Source organism: Excalfactoria chinensis, chromosome 7 (assembly GCF_039878825.1).
Source record: "Excalfactoria chinensis isolate bCotChi1 chromosome 7, bCotChi1.hap2, whole genome shotgun sequence".
Lineage (NCBI taxonomy): Eukaryota > Metazoa > Chordata > Aves > Galliformes > Phasianidae > Excalfactoria > Excalfactoria chinensis.
The window spans coordinates 25,005,651-25,029,683 of NC_092831.1; the positions used below are offsets into that span (position 1 = coordinate 25,005,651).

Sequence of the window (24,033 nt, forward strand, 5' to 3'; positions counted from 1 at the left end):
AGCTCATGCTTTGGCTGTAGACAGTGAATCTGAGGATCAGGAGACTTGTTTTGTTTTTTAATGGGAGATTGGTGCAATGCATTCAACTGCACTGAGGGTGTTATGAGACAGCTGATCTCCTGTTCACACCGATGGAAAACTGCACAAAGTTCTTTGACTTCTGTAGCTCACGTAAACGGACAAGAGCATTGCACCAGACGCTTTTCAGGTTGAGACAGAAAGAGTTGGTCAGGGAAATGGGTGCAAATACAGTTTTGTGTGATGGAAACTGTGACAGGATAGATCTGAAGGTGCTTGGTTTGGCTAACAACTTGAAATTTTCCACTGATTATCTAAATGAATTTTGCTGCACAAAATTGGACTGGACACATTGCCAGGATAAGCATTTGTAAGCAATGTCTAGCACTTCTGCTTTCTATCCTAGATGAAGTTAGGAAGAGATGCAAGGGAATGGAAGCAAAGCTGTGTCTGAAAATGAACTGGACTCCTAAGAAGCAAGTACTTCCCATAGAATTTGTTGTGTTCTGCATAGGCAAAGAGAATTCTTTTCAAAAATGTTCAGTGCATCTTATTCAGCACAGAAGACAAATACCAAAGAAATGTCATGGTAAAAGCTTGTCCTGGCACAAGAAAAACGTGGCAGGTGGAATTGCTTTCTTTCCTGGAAGGTTGATGAGAAGTTGGTGCTTCTGCAGAGCTCCACAGACTGACCTTCAACCTCAGCTTTCAGCTGCAAGTAGGAGGCAACTTTAAATACAGTCATTCCTGCCTGGCCAAACCAAGTTTCTTGTTGCGTACTGAAGTGAGGTTTCAGTGTAGGTCACTAGGAAGGAGCAGCTAACCAGTGGCTCTCCGGGGATGCTGCCTTCCCAAGCTGGAAATGGATCTTTCATGCTGAATGAGGATGCTGAGAGGGGACAGGCTTATTGCACCGGTTGTGGAGGTTCAGATTTTGGTCTTGTTAAATGCCTACACTTTCTGATCCTAATCGATCACATCTATACCTGAAGGGAACCAGAATAGCTCTTCCATTGAGATAGCTGGTTACATGTGCTGCTTGGGCTTTGAGTACTACAGAAGCAATATTTTCAGCATTTTCACTGTTGCTCTTGGCAGTAGCTGAAGTACGGATAAGCACAAATCCACAGAAACTATGAAAAAAGTGTTTATGCTTTTTTAGTTCTTTGTATGTATATAATCTTCTACAGAACACACAGCCTCCTGGTTGAGGCACTGAACTTGATATGCGTGAGGTGCTGGCCAGTGCTGTGAGTCCTCAGCTTCCTGATGGCCCTCACCCTCCTCTGTCTCCAGGACATCAGTGGCTGAGCTTTGCTTCAGTATGACCTCCTCAACCTGATCCAGACTACTTTTGAAAAGCCTTAGTTGCAAAACTGTCCTTCCTTAAGTCACTGGTAGTGCAGTCTGCTGTCCCACTGAGACCTCATTTATGCCTTTACAAGCCTAAACCAAAGCCCTTTGGGAAGAAAGCAAAAAGACTTAACTTGTCTTCCATGGGCTCTGGTCTAGCCTTTGTGTTGACCTCAAAGGCTACTTAGTTGGTCCTTTGGAGGGAGGAGTTGGTTCCATTGTAATGCATTTTCTTTCAGAAGCTGCTTGAAAAAGATTCCTTGTCTGTGAGGTTTGACATGTTTGTTCTGGAAATTCTGTATCTTGTAAAAAAACATGAGTTCACAAATGGGGTTTCATAGGATGAGTGCAGGGCAAACCCCCAAGATAGTGACTTTGCTGAATTGTTTTTGAAAGATTATATTTCTGCTTGTTTGAAAAAAAAACACAGTCAAAATTGCTCCTACCTTAGATAGCTCCAGATCCTTTTCTATTCTGATTGGATGTGTGCTCCTTTCTCTACCTCTGGCTACTACTTTTTTAAAAGTCAATTAGGGATCCAGTGTGTGGTTTAAAAAATAGTGTCAATTCCAAGCATAAACCAAACTGCCTGCGCAGAGTCCTTGCCTTGGGATGCTTTCTAAGCTCAGCTTAGCTGTGAGCAGAGCCTGGGCACTGTTCAGCTTTTCATCCATTGACTCTTCAGTAACTGGCTTAGAAGTGATGCCCAGGAGTGGAAAAGCAAAGATTTTAATAAGCTACCTAACCTGAAATTCAGCCTAAAAGCTGTGTTTGGTAAAGGAGACCTGCTTGGTCACTTAAAATCAGTACAAGACTTTCTAGTCCCCGAGGATCTTCTCTTAGGTTTGCAGAGTTGATTGCTCTGTGAACTGCCAGTGTTATTTATTTATTTATTTACTTTCACGTGAGATGAGCTAATTTGGCCAATGGGATTTTATAACAGAAGTACGAATGCTGTGGGTTTCCCTCCCTCAACCCCTCCAGCAGAAATATAGTTTTCAGGAATGAAAACATTCTCTGTCTGGCTTTAGGGTTTTCTCAGAAATAGAATCAGTAGGGTTTGGCTGGCTGGGCCAGTTTCCCCACCACACACCTGGTGTATATCACTTTAAAAAATAAATTATGCCTCATTAAATTACAATTAAATGAAATCACGATCATTTGTTTTTCTGGAAGGAAGATGTTTTGCATATTGAAAGCCTAATTTGTTGCAGGTGACAAAAAGGCTGAACGGATTATTTAATATCACTTTATTTTTATAATGTTGCTCTCTGGTTAGTTTGTGTATACTTCAGTAGCTCAGAATTATATTATTGTAAATGTTATTGCTCTCAAGACACTTAATTTTATTGTTCTACTCTACTGCTCAGCTATCTAACCACTGTTGTTTACCAGCACTGTTTATCTTTAGTTGCATTAGGACAGGAGGTTTTTCCCTCTGAGTTGTTTTTGTTGTTATCTGTCCTGCTGTTGACATGATTCTGGACCTGTCAAAGTGCTTTGCCTACTACAGCTGAGCCGCAGACCACTTGTTGCAGCCAGACTTCCTACCTGCAAGTCTGAAATGAGCACTGGGGCAGGGCCCAGTGACCACTGATGTGGTGCAGGGTCTGATGATTAAGATGCGGTGTGCAAAACTACTATGCCTCTGTAAAGGAGATCTTCATAAAAACACAAGGCACAAATTAAGGGTCAGAACCACAACTCTGTCCCATGATGTGCCATTTCTGGTGCCAAGTTGGAGCCCCCAGGCCCAGAGCTGGTGTATCAAGCAGTGAGATGTCTTGTCAGTGCCATTACTGAGCCACATGTACCTGTGTGCCCCTGATTTACATACAGAGTCGATGACGGCATTGAAAAGTAATTGCTGGCATGCTTTCACATATGTTTCTGCTCTCCATTTTTGAAATTGAACTATAAATTCAGCAAGGCTAAGATGGGAGGAGAAAAAGTGGTCTTAGAATCAGCTCCAGAAGCTTTTTCAGGAATCTTTCTTTCCACAACCCCATTAATTTTTGAAAGCTGACCCAAGGGGGGGGGGGGGAGGGGGGGCGTAAAAAAAAAGTTAAATATCCTTTAAGACCTAGAAAATGAAAAAAATAGAGAATCTGTAGAATTGATATTTGTTTATTGCCTTTTGAGAATTTTCCACTGGCTTTAAGGGGAAATTATAATAGGGACATGCTGTATTGATCTTGGAATGCCTGAAGTCACAGGCTCAGCCTTCTGAAATGTCCTGTTTCTGTTCATCTGCAGTGTGTGAGTCTGGCAAATGTAATTTTTTTTAACGAACATCCCTAGTTTCCCTGAGGGATGGTAAGCTCTAAGGAGTCTGGGTACAAGCTCATGCCTGTGTCAGGTCTGCAGAGTGACAGAAGCAACACCAGGGTCTGCCTGGCACCGGTGTGGGTCTGTTCCACCAGCCAGTCTCCCTCTAGCCTCCTCCTCCCATTCCTGGTCTGAGGGTCCTGCCATGGCTCCAGGCCAGTCTGAGCCATCTGGGATCTGCAGGAAAACCATGAAGGGGAAGCTCTTCTCTTTATTGCCTAGATTAGGAGCTGAAAAGGTCAACTGTGTCCAGCCTACCTGCAGGTTACCTACAGAGCTTATTTCAAGCTCTTCAGACATACCTGCTGCTGAAGCAGAGCTTGCACATATGTCTTTTAATGTAGATGTTCAATAGCAAATAACGGATAAAAGAAGATACGGACACTTGTTTGACTGCTGGTTTTGTCAGGAATTCTTTTCAGTAAGATCAGTAAATAACAAATATGCTGGCATTTGCACGTTACTTAACTGTATATGACTGGTGTTTTAACAAGTCTTTCTGGGGAGACTCTCTGGTATGGAAGAAAATAGGCTGAATATTATAGGGTTTTGACTGGGTGGCTGTTTTCTGGTAACGTTTTCCTTACAAGAAAGAAGTGCTTGTGAGGCAGCTTGCCTCAGTCGCGGCTGTGCAGCAGTGGTGCAAAACATTAATGTCAGCAGCTGTGGCTGAATTGTGGTGGGGCCCTTCGTCCCCTTTGTGGCTGAAGGTCGCAGCTCTCGTGGTGGCCTCGGGCTTGCAGCACTGCTTCATTGTACATCAGTGTATGTGAGCATTTGGCTCAGGAGGGGACTGTTACCGCTTCTGGGAGTGAAATGGCCTCTTGAGAAGTGGGGATGTGGTGGGTGCCTCTAGAACGTGTGTGGAATGTGCTTTGCTCTAGTGGTTAGTGTAGGCCCCCATCCCGGCTTGTATGTTGTGTCCTGACTTCCAGATAAGCTGTGCTTGCAGTTATGCATTACTTTAATCTCGTCATTAGATTTAAGCCTCATTTAATGTTATTTTCCTCTCTCTCCAACTCATTTATTTATTTTATAAAATGCTGTGCTGGTTACCTCTTGGCAGAACAGTTTTTGTTAAAAATAGGTGAACATAGTGTTAATTTGTTGTTGCAGAAAGAAGCCTATGATGTTTTAAAATAAGGCATAAAATAACAGGTTAAATCCCTAGAGCTATATTCTAAGACTTTATTATTTACTGCATTTTCTCCTGTCTGAAACAAGTGTCCAAACCAAAATGAACGGACTGTAACATCAAACCCAACCAAATGTTTTTCTTTATAAACCTCCTGCACTGCTTAAATGTCGAAACTAAATTTACCAAACTTGGCAGATTTGTCAAAGATGAGCAGGCCTGCCAAGCATTCCCAGCATCAAGTAAAGACAGAGAGAGAGGGAGAGGGAGACATCTAACAGCTCCTAAAATATTTGCTGCAAGCACCTGGTGGTAACTGCAGTTTCTTCTACCCAGTTCACCTGCCTCCGTATTCAGGATTTCTATGCTCAGATGCTTTTTCATATGCTTATTACAGTGCCAGAATAGGACAGTCGCAAAATAAACTCCAGCCCTTAGAAGACAAGCGCTTTCCTACAAAATATCCCCTGTGGAAGAGGCTATGATTCTGATGTAGGCTCTCAGTTTTTCTGAACAAATTTAAAAGACTACCATGTGACTGGACCTTTACCATTTTTTTTTAACCAGGGCTTGTTGTCTGAGATCCTGCGTAAAGAAGAAGACCCTCGGACAGCTTCCCAGTCCCTCCTGGTAAACTTAAGGGCGATGCAGAATTTCCTCAACTTGCCTGACTCGGAAAGGGATCGAATCTATCAGGATGAGAGAGAGAGAAGCATGAACCCTAATGTGAGCATGGTGTCTTCAGCTGCCAGCAGCCCAAGCTCCTCTAGAACCCCCCAGGTAAGACTTGATCCTTTGTTACCTGTTTGTTATGCGGCCCTGTGCTAATATTCATCCAGGGAAGGAGCTTCTCTCTGCCCTTCCCCTGTATGTTGCTCCCTTTGCCCAGGTGAGTTGTGGAAATCCTTTTATAAGGTCTTGGAGAGGCTGTTGAGTTTATTGTTGTGTTTATTGAATTGCAACAAATCTTAGTGATGATTCTAGCTTTGATCAATGCTATAAATGCAAAAAAGGGTCTGTGATTTTAGTACCTGAATGGGCACTTCTGGGCTTTCCAGACAGGGTTTTTTAGACTACGTTTTAGAAAGTATTTACATAACTGTTTGTCTTAGTGCTCTGTCATGCAGTGAATAGGAGCCAACAGTTAGAGATTAGTGCACTCTGCCTAGGAAATGACAGTCCTTTAGTTAGTGTACACTAGTAATTATTTGAAGTACAGAAAGTAGAGATGGGCACAGTGCTAGGACAGGAGATGCTGCTTTGCAGCTCTTAACCAGTTGCTTTAACTATTCAGGTTTATTAACATTCTGTTCCTATCCACTTCTCTGGGTAAGTTGTTTCCTTGCACTAAGAAAGAACATCCAGGTACTATACTGTCATGGTATATCCACACTTCAGCCAGGCTTCTTGCTGTCCCATACATATACCCCAAAAAGGAAAAGGTGCTTGCACAGAGACAACCATTAACTCTTGTCATGACATTTGTGTAACTTGAGTTTGAAATTTCTAGCTGTGCAGATGTGACAGCTCAAGTCTAGCACTTCTCTTCATCTTTCATAAACAGGCTGTTTTAACCCTCCTGCTCTAGTGCTTCCACAGTCATACAGTCAGCAGAGTCTCTGGGTGCTCTCTCAGGCAGTGCATGTCTTAACTATGCTTATAATATTACTGAGCAATTCTCATCCTGAATACTGGAGCTGCAGCTGCTAAAAATAAGCAAGTGTCTTGGGGCAGGGGGTTAAAGGCACACGGATCGTCCTTAAGGTGTGCTGATTTTGTAGGAACTGTTGAGCTCAGCTCAGGTATTTGGGTGGACTTTACTGCTACACATGATATAAAGAACTGCTTTCACTGCAAGCATATCTTGCCAAGCTGAATTCAGTGCTGATTTTTTTGTAATATGCAAAATTCATTGTTGCATAACTCTGAACTGTTTCTAGTTATCTTTCTGTGAAAGCAGAATTCTGAAGAGAACTATTTTAACATCTAAACAGTGTAAACTCTTTCTGCATTTATATTTTCATGAAAGACTTAGCTTACTACTGCTAATATTTAGTGCAGTATATTTCATAAGTTGAATAGAATAGTATTAATTGAAAAAAAACGCACAACAGAAAGAAATGGGTGAGTTAGATGCAGTCCAGTGAAAATGAAAATCAGATCTCTGTCAGATCTGTCACTCTGTCTCTTTCCTCTGTCAAAATAACAAATCTTCCCCATGTTCTTGTGGCAGCTTTAAGTAAGGAAAATCTTGTCCTTCTTTTTAAGAGTATTGTTAGCAAACCGTACACTAGAAATATAAAGCAGCTCGCCCTTCCCTTATTTTCTCAAAGTATCTGGTAGAATACTGTGAGATTTTTAATCACCAAAAGCAATGCAGAAACCTTTTTGTACCAAGTGCTTGTCTTGTGCCCGCTGGATAAAATTTCCCCAGTCCTCTGAGGGCCAGCACCAGTCAGCACAGGTGCTGTTTTGACAACTTGGACACCTCTGCAAATTAGGCTGCTTCCCAGCTCCTGGGCAGGCAGCTCAGCTACTGTGCTTCCCCATATGCCTGGTATTGGTCCCAGTGAGACAAGTATCCTGTTCATATACCATGCAGCAATCCTGCAACATTACCTCCCCAGGAAAATGTGTTGTATGCCCCAGATATTGGTGCTTTGGAGGTCGCAGTGGTAACCAGTGAGGAGGAACTATGCTGGCCTTTCAAGAATTACGTTACAGTGCTGAAGAAGTTGATTTAATGTCATTTTGAAACATGGTTTCCATAGATACCAATCTCTTGAGGCAGTACTTCTGGGAATATTTTTTTTAGTGTGCTGGATAGACTATGGTTAAGTGCTGGGACAGCCGTGGAGGTGGGCTCATGAGCACGAGGAGTCACTCCATGGCTCTGGAACCCAAAGCCCCTCAGGGTATTCCCCAAGCACAGACAGATGTGATCTAGCACCAATGCGGAGGTGAGAGCAGCAGATTCATCTAGCAAGAGGATGCAAGTGCTTGGGGGAAGAGGTTCTGAGCTTTTAAAGGTTATTGCATACCCTTTGCCAGCACTGTTCTCTCTGTTGAAGAGCAGCAGTAACTGCTGGGACTTCAGCATTCTAGCATTGTGATTACAAACCCTTTTTTGTTTTCTTTTTTTTTTTCCTCCACCCCACCATTTGCAGTGAGGCACTTCAATAAGGGCAAACTTCTTGTTAATATGAAGATCAATTTTGAATCCAGGCCTCTGGCATTAAACACTTGTTTGTGATATTTCTGCTTGGCAGTTGTCCTACCTATTCTGGTGATTAAATAAAAAAGAGCCCAGCTTTCAGGGTGCATAGGGCAGGCTGGCTCCTGACCTCTGGCTGCGGAGCTGGCAGTGCAGGAGATCTATGCAGGGCAAGATGTGTTTCAAAACTTTCCTTTATATGCTAATTTTGTTCTCAGAATATCAGGTCTCTCCTTTCAGGCTTTGTTGACCTCAGCCACTGTGCTAGCCGAAGGCTCCATTGCCTGGGAGGGATCTCTTTATTCCCTTCATGGAGCTACAATGTCTTCAGTTACCCTCCAGTAAATAAATCCCACCAGATTTGGACAGTCCTTTTTTTTCTCCATGATCTCTTCATTGTTTTCCTGTGTTCCTCACAACTGCTCTATCTCTTATCTATCTCTGAGGATTGAATTTTGGAGCTTGCTGTATTTGTTGGTCCATCCACGGTGCTGTACCCACCCATTGTCAGGGCCTGTGGATGAGTTTGGCCTTGGCCTCCAGTGATGCCAGGGTATCACAGGCTCCGGTCTGCCCCAGCTGTGCTCCTACCCTTGTCTTAATGCAGAGATGCAAAAATCTCCAGCCCGTTCTTTATGGGTAGTGTGCTGAGAGCCCTGTTGTGTTGGAACAGTCAGGAAACAAGCCAAGGAGTCTCAAAGTTGTAGGGGGCCCTTTCTGAGCAGGGTGCATGCGTTCAGTTGGCTGCTGTGCCATGTACCACTGTGTAGGTTGTGCACAGTGAGCTGCTCCTGATTCCTAGACTGTCTTCAGAAAGAGAGGAGATACAGGTTGACGAAGGCAAGCACTATCTGCAAGCAGTAGGAAGAGTGATTAGATTGTTGTCTTGATTGAATTTTGGCTCCATTATTAATGTGGGTCTTGGAATAGAAAAGATGTTAGGGACAGGAAGATTTGGAGGAAAGCAAAATGAAGAAGTTCAGAAGGCTTGGTTTTGCCTAGTTAACCTTCTCATTAACAAATAGGCATTTGGGCATGTCTGCCTAGTTAAAAATTAATATTAGATGTACTCTAGAAGCCTTCAACTGTGGTACAATGGCAGGAGCCAGCTGAAAAGGCTTCTGATTGGGACAGGTATCTGAATATCACCAGGGTTTATGGGGGGTTTCGAGCTATCTGGAAGTGTGAGCCTTGTGACTTAGCTTAGTTTGTTTCCTAAGCCTTTGACATCTCAAGAGAAAATGGGGATTTTATGTCAGTAACCTATGTATTTCCCTTCAAAGATGTAGGAGTTCAAGGATCAGCCATGGCAAATGAGATATGAGCTCCAGGGGGTTGCTGGTGCTCTGAGTGCTGCCCCCGTCCCTCACCTGCCTCGACCATCTGAGGTTGGCCGTGGCTGAGGGGCTTTAAAATAAAAATCTCATAGAAGCCTGCATACTGATAGCAGCCTTGCAGGGGTAGTCCAGCCTGGAGAAGGTACTGGCAGCGTCCGTTATTGTCCTTCATTTGTCACAGAAGCTGATGGGAAATCATTCAATTAAAAGGAGTGCAGTGGAATACACAAAATCTCAATATGAGTTTAGGAGAATGAGGGCAGCACATCAAAGGCATGCCAAAGCCCAGCTTTATGAAATGATTTTTTTTTTTTTTTTCATTTCCACTGATTTCCTAGGTGAAATTAGGTGACTGTCTGGCCAGCATAATGATGATAAGGCTGGGAAACCATACATACTCAAATGACATACGTATAGTTTTAATAAAGGATGAGAGAGACTTGAGGGAGTGCATTAAATTGAGTAATAATTTATTATTTAGAGACCTCTACCCATTTACTCATTTTTTCTGGGAGAATTGGCTCTTCCTCCAAGGTGTAGGCCACTTTTAAAGAGGGGAGGAAGAAGGTAGAGGCTGGTGTCAGTGCCGTGGCAGCTAGCTGGCAGAGCAAACTTCAGTGGCTGCCTGCAGCCGAGCGCCCGGCTACCTATCGTGTTGTTGAGCTGCTCAATAAACATGCTGGGAGAGGGAGAGGGGGGGAGTTGACAGGGCCTTGTATGTCCTATAGGAATGCACTGCAATTATTTCCAATCACAATTAACCTGATTAGAATAATGGACAGGAAGTGTCCCTCTGTAGCTAATGCAGTTTGGCATCAGCTGACTGAAATCCTTTGATAATTTCTGCACAGATGGCTGGGCTGAAAGCAGCACTTTTTTAATTATTATTTTCATGGTCTCTTGGTAGGCCAAAACCTCGACACCAACAACAGACCTCCCCATTAAGGCGGACGGCGCCAACGTCAACATCACAGCTGCCATTTATGACGAGATCCAACAGGAGATGAAAAGGGCCAAGGTATCTCAAGCTCTGTTTGCCAAAGTGGCTGCCAATAAAAGTCAGGTGAGTGGTAGAGGGGATTTCGTTCTTTTTGGGGTTTTCTTTTTAAAGCCAACTTTGGGGTTGGTTCTAGACCTATATTCTCCTCCCACCAATAAAAATACATCTGTTCATACAATAATAATAACCTTCATCTCTGGGGAACCTGTCGTGTTTCTGGCATTTGCCTGCTTAAGTGGTTTCCTTTTTCTTTTAAAATAGACTGAGAAAAGGACCGACTCGCAGCTGAGCTTTCCCCCCATTTTGTACAAACACACGTATCTTTTCCCACTTGTAGTGTATAACTTATGTGTCTATTAGTAGGACAAGGACCTTCCAAAATGATGATACCCTTCTTGTTTCGCAGGTAAAAAAAACAAACAAACACCTGTTTTCTTAAGTAATTAACAGAAGGAAGGTGATGGGAAACTGTATATTAGGAAGGTGTTTCCTTTTTTTCCTCATGTTGTATGTGCTTCATGCGGTATTGCCATGTGAACAATTCACATCAAATCCAATCATTTTTACAAAGAAGGATGAGAGGGCGCTGCAGTGTGTTCTCCTGCGTTAATTTTCACCTTGGATGTAAAAAATACATGTGGGCAAACCTCGGCTGGAGTGAAGTTCTTGAAGAGAATCCATTAATTTAAAAATTTCATCCAACTGTTTAAAAAAATATAATGTATCAGTACGAATTTCATGGAAAGGAGGACAGTGTTTTTTGTAGGAAGGACCACAAGCGGGTAGTGGTTCCAATGGAGACCATTGGAAAGAATTGTTTACTCTGTGTGAGAAAAGCTGCTTCTGATCCTGAAAGAAATTACTCAGTCGTGTTAGGAGGGGAATCAGTGTGCACACAAGAATGCACAAATGCCTCTGTGTGAAAGGGTTAGAAACACTGAGGTGCATGTACACTACTAAATACATTTTTTCCCTCTGTGCAGGAAAGCAATATTGTAGTCATTAAAGTAGATGTAAAATAAGAAGTTGAAAGGCATATAAACAAAGCATCAAAGGCTATCAAAGCACATGGGAGAGCCTTGTCCTTGTTACAGGTATTTGTGCCCATGCATTTGTAGGGCTGATCCATTTTTTTTCCTTCCTCATTTAATCATTAATTTTCTTTACCTTTTGCTTTATCTTGTCCAAGTACAGGGGTTATAGTCCACAACCCCTAAGCACCCCAACAAAATCCCAGGCACAGTATGAAATACATGAAAGGAAAATACCATGGAACCCTCTTAAACTGTTAAATGCATAAAAATCTCATGTACCACATGGCAAAATATAATGAGAACTGGAGCTGTTAAACGAATAAAGCTGTTAAAAGCATAATGCCACTTGGCACAACTACTGTGCATTTAACGGTTTTCCACTGTGTAATAAATGACATATGTGGTAAACGTGCAGTAAATATAAAAACTGCACAATTGATTTTGCAAACGTGCCCCTTATTCTTTACTCCATGCAGATATCAAAGTTCCACCCAGAATCCGGACTGGACAGATTTTAATAAGGAGCGTGTAGCACAAACTGAATGCCAGATTCTCTGAAGTTTGGCTTAAAATTGCTTGTAAGCTTCCTGTCCTTATACCCAGAGGCTTCTTGAAATAGAGAGGGTCTGAACCACCCAACAATAATTTGGGTGGCTCACCAGCTTCAGTGTGTGCCAGTTTCTCTGGCTGTGTTGCACACCAGCACCAAAACAAAAATAAGCTTCATAGTCTTTCACGTGGAAAAAGAACAGGGCAGATTTTGGAAGCCAGATACAAAAGGATAAGCACAGGATACACACATGTTATCGTTTAAAGCGGAGTTACTGCCCATAAAGGTTTTGTTTCTTCAACAGAGGCAAATAAAGAAGCATTTCGCAGGCTGATGTTTCTTTTGTTTCACAGCCCTGCCAAAGCAATACTGGCTCCCTGGGATGACCCAGCATTTGCCATGCTGAGATGTCATAGCTCTCTGCTGGAGCATGAAAGTGGTTTGTGAGGGAACTGGAAGGCAGGGAGAGAAAAGCTGCAGCCCCAAACCCTAGTGGTACATGGCTCCCCAGCTCCAAAGCCCACCTGCATGACCCATCCCTTGGCCTGGCTGGGTGTGCCTATGCTCTCCTGCAGCCGGCCACATGCCCCCCATGGGCAGTGTAGTGCTGAAACTAAGGACATAGCTGTTTGTGTAGGGGTGCTACTGTGATATGGTGGAAAAGTCAGTGTCATCTTACCTAAAAACTGGCTGTGGGGCTTTCCCATTGCTTTATATGGGTCTGCTGTGCCAGTTGCAGTCTCTCCTGATGACAGTGGTGCTGATTTCACCAGCTCAGTTACATGGTGAGAAGTGCACATTGAAAAGTGCTCGTATTTACAAAAGAAAGAGAGTTTGAAAGAGAAGGAAAAAAGAGCTAGTCTGAGGGTTTACTTGGACTCTTCGCCAAGGTTTGTTCACTTGCTGTTCTCCACAGGCCTGGCTTGCATTGCACTGGCTTCCTCTATTATTCCCTCACCCCAGACAACTGAGAGGCTTCCAGTTTGCTAACAAGGCATGTGTTGTGTTGGGCGCTGCTTTTCTGTCAACAGCAATCCACGGTGCTGTGAGATCTTCACAGTTTTAGCAGCCAGTGAACCTCCGACAGGGCTGTTCTGACATTTTATATGTGGGGCTGTATGTCATGTACCCAAGAGAGAATCCAGAGCCAATGGAGGCCTCATTTCAGCTCCTGTCTTCATACAGCAAGATCAGTACCCACTGAGAGCAGTTATTGCAAGCGGCATCATCTACTGGTGGAGTTATTTGACTTATAATTTAACAAGTAGCCATCTTTATTCTAAGTTGTGGCAGATTATCAGTTCAGCAATGAAAGCAAAGGGCAGTTGATAGAAACTGAGGGTACAAATCGTGGACCTCACAAGTCAACATAGATACAAGGTGCAGGACCACGTGGAGGTATCGAGGTAGTATGCAAGACTCCTTTTAGGGGCTCAACATTCATGAAGGTCTAAAGCCATTCATTTTAGACTTTGAATTGTTTGTCACATATTTTCATTAATATACTTTTTATTCCTTGTGATGTATCTACATATTTTTTTATCTTGTTTGAGAAGTGCTAGGCATCCCTTTGTCCCCAGCAGGAGCTGAAGTGCACAGCACCCTTCAAACTTAGCCTCCAAAGCTGTCATCCTATTCTAGATGTCAGCTGTTAGTGACATACCCACTGGACAGCACGCTTCTCTGGGAATACTACATGCTAGTGACCTTTGTCCCTTAAATGACTAAATCTGGGACCTCTAGTATCACACTGAGAGTGTTTCTGAACTCTGGATTTGGCCTCTTACCTGTGCTCCAGAATCTCCTGGTTATATTTAATTCATATGGAGTTACCTGTATGCCATTTTAGAGAGATTCAGGTGGCCAGTGTGCCTCCAGAATGGGGCACTGGGACAGGCAAGGATTTTGACCTTGGGTTGCTGCAGGTTTGAACCAACTGTTAAGACAGTCATGACAAACTTCTGGTTTCTTTGTCCAGTTCTGCAACTTCTCTATGGGTCAAGTTTGGGGAAAACCATTTTCCTGTCACCTTGTGTCAGTGCTTCTGTAACACTATGCAGCAAGGTCACCCCTCTGACCTCTTCTAGTGGGTGTCCTAGCTGAGGCTGAGCTGTGCAGAACAAATTGAAGAATATAGATCTGTTCATAATAAACAGTCACTATCAAAATAAATAGTGGGCATATCTGACTGGAGCCCTTGCTGACAGTCTGAGGGAGGGTAAAGATTGTATGGACATGGGAAGCTGAATTTCTTACAGCTCTCCCAGGGCAGGAGTCTCTCTGTAATCAACCTGGAGTGTAGAGGAGTGGTGCTGCTGAGGATCTGCTGTGGGCCAGGGCAGGGTAGATGGAAGGATCTGACCTCCAGCATCATTAGTTCAGTAAAAACAGAAAGCAAACACCAGCAACTGAAATTCTTCCCCGAGGGACTGGAATTTGTTTCAGTTATATCACAGTAAAGTAAGAGAGAACCCTTTGAGCAACTTTGGAACAAAAGCATTAAGCTGGCAAAGCTCAGTCTCTGGTTCTTATCTTTGCCTCATTTAAAAATAAACACATCAGAAATAAATTTGAGAGTTGGGGGCAGAAAAGTTGAGGTCCTTCTTAGTTAAGAGAACTGTGGGGCTATGGATAGAAATACTTTTTGTGCCAATTCCTTGTCTTTTTCCTGACTTTTCCTTGTGAAGTCCCTGCTACTTTTCTCACAGCATGTTCTCTGGCCAAGGACAGGTGGGAGCCCCCACTGTATGGGTCCCAGCCCCTTGGCCACCACCATCGCACTGTTCTTGCTCTGAGCAGATTGCACAGGTACTGTGAAAGATAAACAGCCACTGCTCTGAGGCAGTTTTTATCCTTTACTGTCTGTCCCTCCCAACTTATATCCCCTTTTTCAGTATGATGGAATGCCTTCCCTCCTCCTTTTAGCTTAGAATAGGTATTTCCTGTGCCCTTAAACTAATTAGCTTCCAGTGACAATGAACAACAACTAGAAAAACACAGCTGGTTGTGAAGGTGCATGTAGTATATGAATATACAGCATTTCTTCCTGCTACAGAACCTCAGTGCCTTTATGGTGCTTGTGCATCTGTACAGCTAGGGCTTATCTGTTGTACTGATAGCTTAATGTTCTTGTCACATATGTAGGAAGTACAGAAAGATGTTTCTCACCATAACTGAGCTTAAAATTTCTCTTAAGTGTGTTTGGACATTGGCTGACCCCCATCCACTACCGCTTCTACAACAGTGCCTCTCTCAGCCTCTGAACAAAGCATGGTCACTTGTGGAGCTGCCACTTTGCTCAGGAAGCCATTGACAGACCTGGGAGCTGCTGGCAGGCTGCTTGCCTTAGCCATGAGCCTGTGCTACCTCTCCAGTGCAGAGAGAAGCTTGTCTGAATCTGGCACGCTGGAAATATCTTTAGTGAACAGCATCCTTCCCTCTGAGCCCAAGAGGTGTAAGCAGACTTGGTGTTCCCATGAGTCTAAGGTGTGTCACGGCTCATTCATTTTTTTGTATTGTCTCTTGTTTTATGAGGCTAATGAGAAGCTAAGCACAATGGAAGTGCTCTGTATTTTTCCTTAAATTTTTGTAGGATGAAAAATACTGCATGTTACAGAAAACTCAGGCTATGGAGTGACTAACCTTGAACTGTACCAAAATGTTCCCAGTAAAGCTTCTCAGGTTTAGTCCCCCTCCCCCCAGCCCTCATCAAGAATTCATTGAAGCCATGACAGAACTCTCCATTACAGTTAGTCTTTTATCCATTTCAGCTTTCTTGATTAGGTTATCTTGAATCATTAGGGGGTTTATTTATTTTAATAGACACTTATTGGATTCATGGAAAGAGAGTTTGGCGACCAAGGAACAAGAGCTGAATATTATCTGGCTCATTTCACGCTGCAGAGAGTCCCAAACTGAGCAGAGGGAAGAGGCTGAGAAAGTTTGACCAGAGGACTCCCTGTGATCCTGTGTAGAAAGGGAACTTTCTCTGGCTAATGCATCGTTTCTTTTCTAATCCTTCAAGACTTGCGTTGATCATTGCTGCTTTTTTTCCTTTTGTCACATATGTTGACATTTTCTGCACTGATGATGTGGGTGAGGAAATGGCCTTTTACATTTATTTTTGAGATTTATTCCTGAATCACTCTTACTAAAAACTCTTCATTTGCCTACTCATACTTTCATTGGAGACCCTAGAAAATGTCAGTAGAGAAAACCAACTGTATTATTAGTAGTAATTTCAATATGAATGCAGGGAAGCATGAGATTGGTTTAGTTAGCCTTATCTAGGCTGGAGGTTTCTCACAGTCCGTTCACAGTATGCTAGAAGCATAAGTACTGGCCTGTAGCCCCATCATAGCTTAACTTCTTACTTCAATCAGAAAGCTGGTCCTTGACTGCCTGTAGGTTGATCACCGCCCCCAGTATGCTTGTGCATATGTTCTTTGAGTGCTGGAAAACCTGATGTTGTTGTAGCCTGGTAACTCCGGCTGCCAGAGCAGCCTTCCTTGCTCTAGGATAAGGCTAGCAAGAGTGAAAGGGTCAGGCTGCAGTAAAACGGCTCAGGATAAGTGAGAAGAGAATATGGCTTGTGGTTGCTGCGCCACCTAACTGTCCCTCAAGGGGGTTTTGGTGTGCCAGGGCTAATGCCTTGGTGTAGTAAGCACACTGTTTCTTTAACAGCATAAAAGCACAATGGGAATGGCTGGCTTCCTGCAGATTTTTGTTGATGTTTGCTTAGCTATGTGGAATTGTATTTGATTTGGAGACAGAGAGAGAGGTTAAAAATAGGAAATTAATATGATATTATTTGTTTTATCAAATAAAATGCTTAGAAAATGTTTATCTTGTCTCACGAGAACAACAGAAATAGAGGCCAGCACTTTTCTGCAGCTCTCCTTAGTGAACTGATTTGGGCTGCGTTCTCTGTGCCTCTACAAGTTTTGGGGTGAAATGGAGGAAGTTCTGAGTAGAATTCCTTGTAACCACAAGCACTGGGTGTGCCTGACTGTAGAGCCAAAAGCATCCTTTAATTGTGCTGTTTTTCCTCCTCTTATTTTTAATGGAAGACATTCCCATTAAAGAGCCTTAGAAGCCGGCAGTTAAGGGCTGGATTCTGCCACCCATACTGAGGCTGACGTATCAAACCCTCCTGGTAGCTGTGGCACTCAAGGGGGCTGGTTGTGCTGTGGAGTGAGGCTTGTGATGTGCAGGGGAGGCACGATCAGAAACACAGTGCATTGCAGCTCTGGGGAAGGCTGTGTTATTTGTTAGGTTTTTAGAATATGTTCACATAAGTTGAATTTACTTGTAATAAAATGAGCTCAGATGTTGTGGATGAGCGAGGGAAAAGGTGGCAAGATAGCATCTTGTTCTTTACTTTCCCTTCTTTGTGCCAATAAATGTAGCTGTAGATGAAAATTCGCTGTAAGTGGCTGTAGCTCCGAGATTTCTGTATGTGAGCTTTTCTTAAACGAAAGAATTCTTCTGGAAAGCGCTGTGTAACGTACACAGACCTAGAGAAATAAATACAAGAAAATTTAAAAATTGCGACCAAAAAAAAACCCCAAGTTGATTTTTTTTAACAGAAAAAGGGGATTTGTGTATTAATAATTCATGAGTTCTCATTGAACATGCACGAAGAAACGGTGCTATTCAATAGAGAATACTGTCATCTGTCACTGTTTTATTTGACATTTACACTTCTTTTTTTTTCGCCTGGTACTGCAAAACTTTCTTGGATGGCGTGCTAAGATCGCTTAAATAAATAATTAAAGAATCCAATGCAGACTTTTCATCTGTACATGGGGAAGGCGGTTACTTGCAATCATAAAGAACGTGCGAGTATGCTGCAGTGCCGTGTTTTCTCGCATACTAACCCAAAATATCACCTAGTAAGTGACCCTGTAAATGGATGGGGTCTTGAATGGAGGGATGAGAGAATGGGAACTCAAATAAATAAAGAGGAAGGTAGGAAAAGAGCAGTGAAAGGAGGGATTTGATGCAGATAAGCATGCACACGCACATGGTGGGTACGAGCATCTATGTGTGGGGGTGAGTGAATGATAGCTGTTGTGAAGAAAGCTGCCACAAATACATTGCTGTTACTGATGGAAAAATAAATATTTATAAATGGCACCGGGGGGGATCCAGTCACCCCAAATGTGAGAGAAGACAGGGCATTTAGCACAAAGACAATTCAGAGTTAGGCGCACCTTGCAATTTCTTGCTAATATTAGGCTCATGAAAATCTTTCTGCTCTGTAGGTTAGTTATTATTTATAAAAATCACAGAACCAGCTGATACATTCATAAGCTAATTATTGTAGCAGCTGGGTACACATGGTGCAATATGTCTGAGGCTGTGAAGTATCACAGATTTCTTGGGGCCTGCTGTGGTGGGGGTGTGCTGTTGAAGGCTAGATCCCTTAATCTGATCAGCCAAGCAAATACTTTGTGGGGAAACTGGATTAATATCTCTCTAAATACCATGGATGTGCTTCACCTTCAGAACCAGGCTCCTTTAAACGTGCCATTAGCTTATCTCCTTCGGGGAATTGAGAAGTTCTCAGGTGTCCTCAGGATGACGGGGTCTTTGCCTGGTGCCTGCCTTTGCCAGAAATTAATTTCGTTTGCTCATGTCTGCACACATGGTCACGCTGCAGTCTAATCTTTTCCCTAATAGCTCCAAGGTCAGGACCTCGCATGTTGCCAGGCAAATTGAGCGCTACCCTTCTTAAAGACTAATGGCAGCGAGTGCGTTGTCCATAATGAGGCCTGTAGTGTTGCTCTAAGTGATTGTAATGAGCGCCGATTATAAGGGGACAGATAAATCAAGATGCAGCCCTTGCTGTTGGGCTGGCTGGGCCAGCTCTACAAAGTGGAGAAGGCAGTGAGGAGCTGGGCAGTCCATAGACCAAGAGAGTGAGAGCGAGCTGTTCTTTTGCAAGTCTGTCGTGTGCTGAGCTCATCTCTGATGGGTGCGGGGCTTTGCCTTTCTTTGCTGCTGACGGATTGGTCCTGGTGTTGCAGCATCCCTGGGGAGGTATTAAAGATACCTGCCTGAAACGTTTGGAAGAGTTCTGGTGGAAACTTACTCAAATCAGTGAAAAGCAGGGAGAAACACGAGTTTATTTTTTTCCACAGATGGTTTGTTTTCCATCTCAGAAATTATTTCCTTTGTATGGTGAAGCATCTGAGAGCTCACTGTAGAGCTGTGAGATTTTTTTCCCCTTTATTTTCTCCAAAAGAAAGTTTATGGGAATTTCTAAGCTGAGGAAGGGGACTGAGGAGCGCTGAGGGCAAGGGATGTGGTCAAACTGAACTGAAATGTAGGCATCACCTGGCTGAGAGATTACCCAAAGACTAGTCAAAATACTTGGAAAAATATAGATTATTTTTTTTTCTTTCCCCTAAGTAAATTATTAGATATCTTGTTTTCATCCTTGCCCCACTACCCCCCAGCCCTCCTAGTTTATTGCAAGAAAAGATCAGGTCTGCACAAATGTGGCCTCTCACTTGTAAAAACAAGGCAGTGTTGTGTTACAGATTAGTTTATAAATCCCTAGTGGCTTCACAGTTCAGTGCCTACAGCTGCTGCAGATGGGCCTGGGTTTTTGTCTCTTCGCTGTGCTGCAGCCGGCAGTTGAAGGAGAAAATGGAATGATCAGGTTATTAACATGTAGGCCGCGAGGAAGAAGCTGCACAATGAGAACAGCTGGTGTTGCTGTCTTGGCTGATGCAGCGGAGATAATCAAATCTTGCCTTTTTTGGGGGGTGAAGGCAGAAGACATAGTGGAGAGTAAGACAAACAACGGCTTATGATATTATATACAGGGTTTATAAAGCATGTTAGAAGTTGTCAATGGCTTACAAGTTGTGATACAATGAGGCAATAAAAAAAAAAATGCTGCACGGGCCTCTAGTGAACCTGTCTGTTCAGCTTGCTCTTGTCACTGTTCGGAAAAACACTTAACGTTGATCAAATTGTCTTTTAGGTATTGTAAGGTGTCTGTCGAAGTGGTGTCAAAATGCTGAGTTGCAGCTCAAAAATGATGGGTTATAGAGCTACTAGGTAAAATATTTTGACAGGAGTCACTAAGGCGCGTTGACAGCATCCTCAGCATTATCTTCTCATTTTCTGTCATTTGCATCCTGTCTCCTTGTGCACAGGCACGGGAGAGGCATTGCTGCTCTCAGCCCTAAGGGGGCTAGCTGCATACCCCATATAGGTGCAGCAACAGCCCCATCCCTGGGTGACTGCTCGGGACCTGGGGTCACCCCCACACATGCTTTAGGGCACATGGGGCTGTTCTCACATTCCAGCTCCTGCCACACTGATTGCCCTCTGCCTGGATTTGTGTTTTAGAGTTGTTTCCATCTCCTGAAGTGCTGGCACTTCCTACTGCAGTGTTCTGAGCTCTCAGAGAGGTCTGGAAGGATTTAGTAGAGTGGTAACTTTCTGATGATGTTTCAAACTAACTATTGAACAAAATAGCACATATAAACTCTATTTTTAGAATCAGTAGCTGATCCTAATAATTAGGAATATTTCCAACTAGAGTATCTCTTTAAGTCTGCTTTAAGTCTAGCTGATGTTCCATTCACATCTAGTTCCATAGTGCTTAGTGAATTAACTGTGCTGACCCTTCTGTTACAGGGCTGGCTGTGTGAGCTACTGCGCTGGAAAGAAAACCCGAGCCCAGAAAACCGCACCCTCTGGGAGAACCTCTGCACCATTCGCCGCTTCCTGAACCTTCCTCAGCATGAGAGGGATGTGATCTATGAGGAGGAGTCCAGACATCACCACAGTGAACGTATGCAGCATGTTGTCCAGATCACCCCTGAGCCTGTGCAGGTCAGAATGCTAACTTCCTTCTCAAGGAGTTTTTGCAGGGGAGCAGCAGTCAGAAGTAGAGAAAAGCAACTGGTTTGAGCTTCCCTGTGGTTAGCAGGTTGAGACACTGATTTACATCTGTCTGTAGGACTGCATGCGAACCACAGCTCTCAAAGTCTGAGCTCCTTGTGTGCTGCGTATGTGTGAGTGTGTGCAGGTTTGTGCTGGTGGCTCAAGAAGAGGGATGTGCCAGACCATGCCACCACCAACAGCAAGGTCAGTGTTTGTGATGTTATGGAGCTCCTGTCGTGTCAGTAGCTGTGTTGTGACTGAAACAATTTAACTGCTTAAAGCTGCTGGCATTTGGAGGAGCATAAATGTGTTCCTTAGCAGCAGCAATAGAAGCATACAGCTGGTTAGGAAGAGGAGCAGGAACAGGGTTTTGTCAGTTGTTCCTTCTCACAGAACCTGAGCCCCCCTGATGCTTGCTCTGTAACTGCAGCCAACAGGCAACTGCAGTCATAGTTTGTAGTTTCTCTCTCAGCCTTCTAGGTACCTCTGATAACTAGTGAGGCATGCTACAAAATCAAATGTGTGGTAGTAGTCAGAAGGGACTTAGGACTGTTTGGAAATGAGAGCTGGACTTCAAAACTTAGGAGATCTTTTCTTCACTCTCCATTCTTGTGAACCCATAATGTAAAACAGTTACCTGGTTTCATGGTGGAAGGAGAGATCGTGAAGTGTTACTTGCACTTTGGCCATGTTGCCAAACATTAGAGCAGCTGTTGATCTGAAGGCTCTCTGTGAGGTGTTGTTTTAAAAATTAACCAAAATGAATACTGTTATTCTACTGCAGAGATCTTTCATGTGACACTTGCAAGCGTCATGAAATCAGTGAGACTAGTGAACAGTAGAGGAGGGGATCAGACCAGTAATGGGAAGAGCTTTCCTGAGAGACAGATTGTTGGGTGGGCTGGCTCTGGGAACAGTATGAAAAAGCTATTTATTCTTCTGCTCGTTTTAAGTATGTTATCTAGGTTGTCACCATTCTTTAGTGGTACTTCTGGAGAATGGGGCAGGAAGTAAGGGAGTGTTAAGGAAAAGTGTAAAGGCCACTGTGGAGAGAGGGCAAAAGTTTGATAGTTGACGGCGTTGAAGATGTAGGGCGGACAGATGTTTGACAGTTGTTGAAGCTCATGAGAACTTGGGGCACAGAGACCAAATGGATGAGAAGGGGATGTGTATGCTCAATCTAAAAAATCTGGAGTGGCACCTTCCATAGCAGGATGTTGTCAGTGGTGGCCCTCAGAGCCATTTCCCCTGACTGTATTGTGTGATGATTGTCAGTCAGTTGTGTTTCTCTCTGATAATCTCACGGTTCCTCCTCCCACCTTTGCACTCCCCATTATGGTTTGGTCGCAACTTGCACTGCTGTGTGACTCTTGGTGTGAACCTTGGCATTCAGCCTATGCTCTTTGTCTCTGCTCTTGTTTTGCTGCTATTAGAACTGCTGCCAACAATCTGTTCACCTTTCTCAAAGATGGGAGGTTTTCCTATGTAGTCCTGCCCCTTCTAAAACACCTTTGTCTCACCAAGATTAATTATTGCCTAGTTTAGTCTCCTTTGTCTGTTCTGCTGCTGACTTCCTCCTTGATCTTCATTTTGCCTTTGCCTAGGAGAAAAAAATGTGGTTCCTGGTTTTTAGGTTCTCAAAGCTTTAAAGTAGAGGAAGTGCTGTGAGTAATTAATATTGCAAGTTTTGGCTTCGATGTTCCCAAAAGTTTGTGAGATCTTGGAGGCAAAGAACTACAGAAGGGTAAAGGGCCAGACTAACACATGGGAAGATGACTAGAATTGTGTAGATTTGAGCAAATTAACCCCGTTCTGGTGCCCACACCAAGCAGGAAATATCCTCTAAGGGACAGTGTGAAGAAAAAGTTTCCTTGAGCTCTTGTTGGTGACCTTGATGATTAGCCTACTTTCCAAAGTCTTCTGATTATCACTTTGCTGTGTAGCACAGATCGGCTCTTCTGAGTGACACGTTACAGTGCATTGGAATGTGATGCATTTGTATTTGTCAGCAAGTTACAAAGCCATGGATTAATTATTTATTACAGTCAAAATATGAAAAATGAAGAAAAATAAATGGAACCAGCTGGCAACTACATAAAACAAAACTCTGGAGACCCTGGTATATGGTTGATACAGTAGGCTTGTGTTTTGAGGGTGTTGCATTTTAGAGCTATGTTTGCCCATCCAAAAAGCCCAGTAGGCTTCTGCATGGCATGCTACACCAGTGCAAGACACAGGAGGCTCACTGTCCACCTGCTACCTCCTGCACCAAGCAGTTTTTGTGCCATGTTCAGTCTCTGAGACTTGAATTGTTTCAGGCAGTAAGGTTAGTTTTTTGGCTTTGCTGCAAGGGTCAGTATTAGGTAATTAGCCATGAAGAATCAAAGACAGCAGCAAGAGACGCAGAACTGAGGTCCTCACACTTGCAGTCGCTGGAGATTTTGTGACACTTTACATAAGGATAGGGGTCTTGGGCTCATCTCCTGGCCAAACTCCAGGCCAAGTAATTACATTCTGCCTATCTAAAATTCCCTCTGTAGCGTCAAATGGGGAAGCAGTGCTCGTTTTCTTCTCAAAGCAGTGGTGGGTGCAGAACGTCTGCTGTGGTGCTGGGATGCATTTTAGCAGGGGTAGGAACATTGAAGAGCTGCAGATGCTGTCTTGCTTCGCTTTGCAGACTTTGCTAGTGAAAAGTGCGCTGTAAATCAAGCCTTTACATGCAGTCTTCAAGTTGCAATGACAGTGCTTTGAAGGAAGTATGAGTAGCAGTGCCGGAAATAGTAGCAGGTGTAGTGCTGTAACATTGAAGCAGGCAGGAGTCTCTGACCTCTGTTTTCTTTCTGCTTGTCCCCTTCTTCCTGCCTGCTCTGACAGACTTGATGTGTGTACAGTGTTTTGTTCCTGATGCTTGAGTCTCTCATTCCTCCAGTGATGAGGCAGAGCCTGCCTGAAATCAGGCTACCCCAAGCTGTTGCCAGAGCTCCCTGCCACCACAAGCTGAGCCCTTGCTGGGCTGGGGCACCCTTCCATCAGGCTGGAAGAACCTCCTGGCTGTCATTGTGAGGCACAGCCAAACAAAAGAGAGTGAGTGGATCAATTTTAGCCTTTTCCCAGCACTGCTTCTTGGAAATGGCAAAGAATCCATTGTGATGGGCTT

General features: G+C 43.6%; 1 protein-coding gene across 5 annotated transcripts in view; it reads left to right on the top strand.

The window, feature by feature from the left end:
• SATB2 (SATB homeobox 2) overlaps positions 1-24,033 on the top strand; it is a 128,394-nt gene that overhangs the window by 83,934 nt on the left and 20,427 nt on the right. For all 5 annotated transcript variants that reach the window (XM_072342273.1, XM_072342275.1, XM_072342276.1 and 2 more), the window contains 3 exons: positions 5,402-5,614; positions 10,293-10,448; positions 20,628-20,825. In XM_072342273.1, coding sequence (XP_072198374.1) covers positions 5,402-5,614; positions 10,293-10,448; positions 20,628-20,825 — 567 coding nt within the window. The remainder of the gene's footprint in view (positions 1-5,401; positions 5,615-10,292; positions 10,449-20,627; positions 20,826-24,033) is intronic.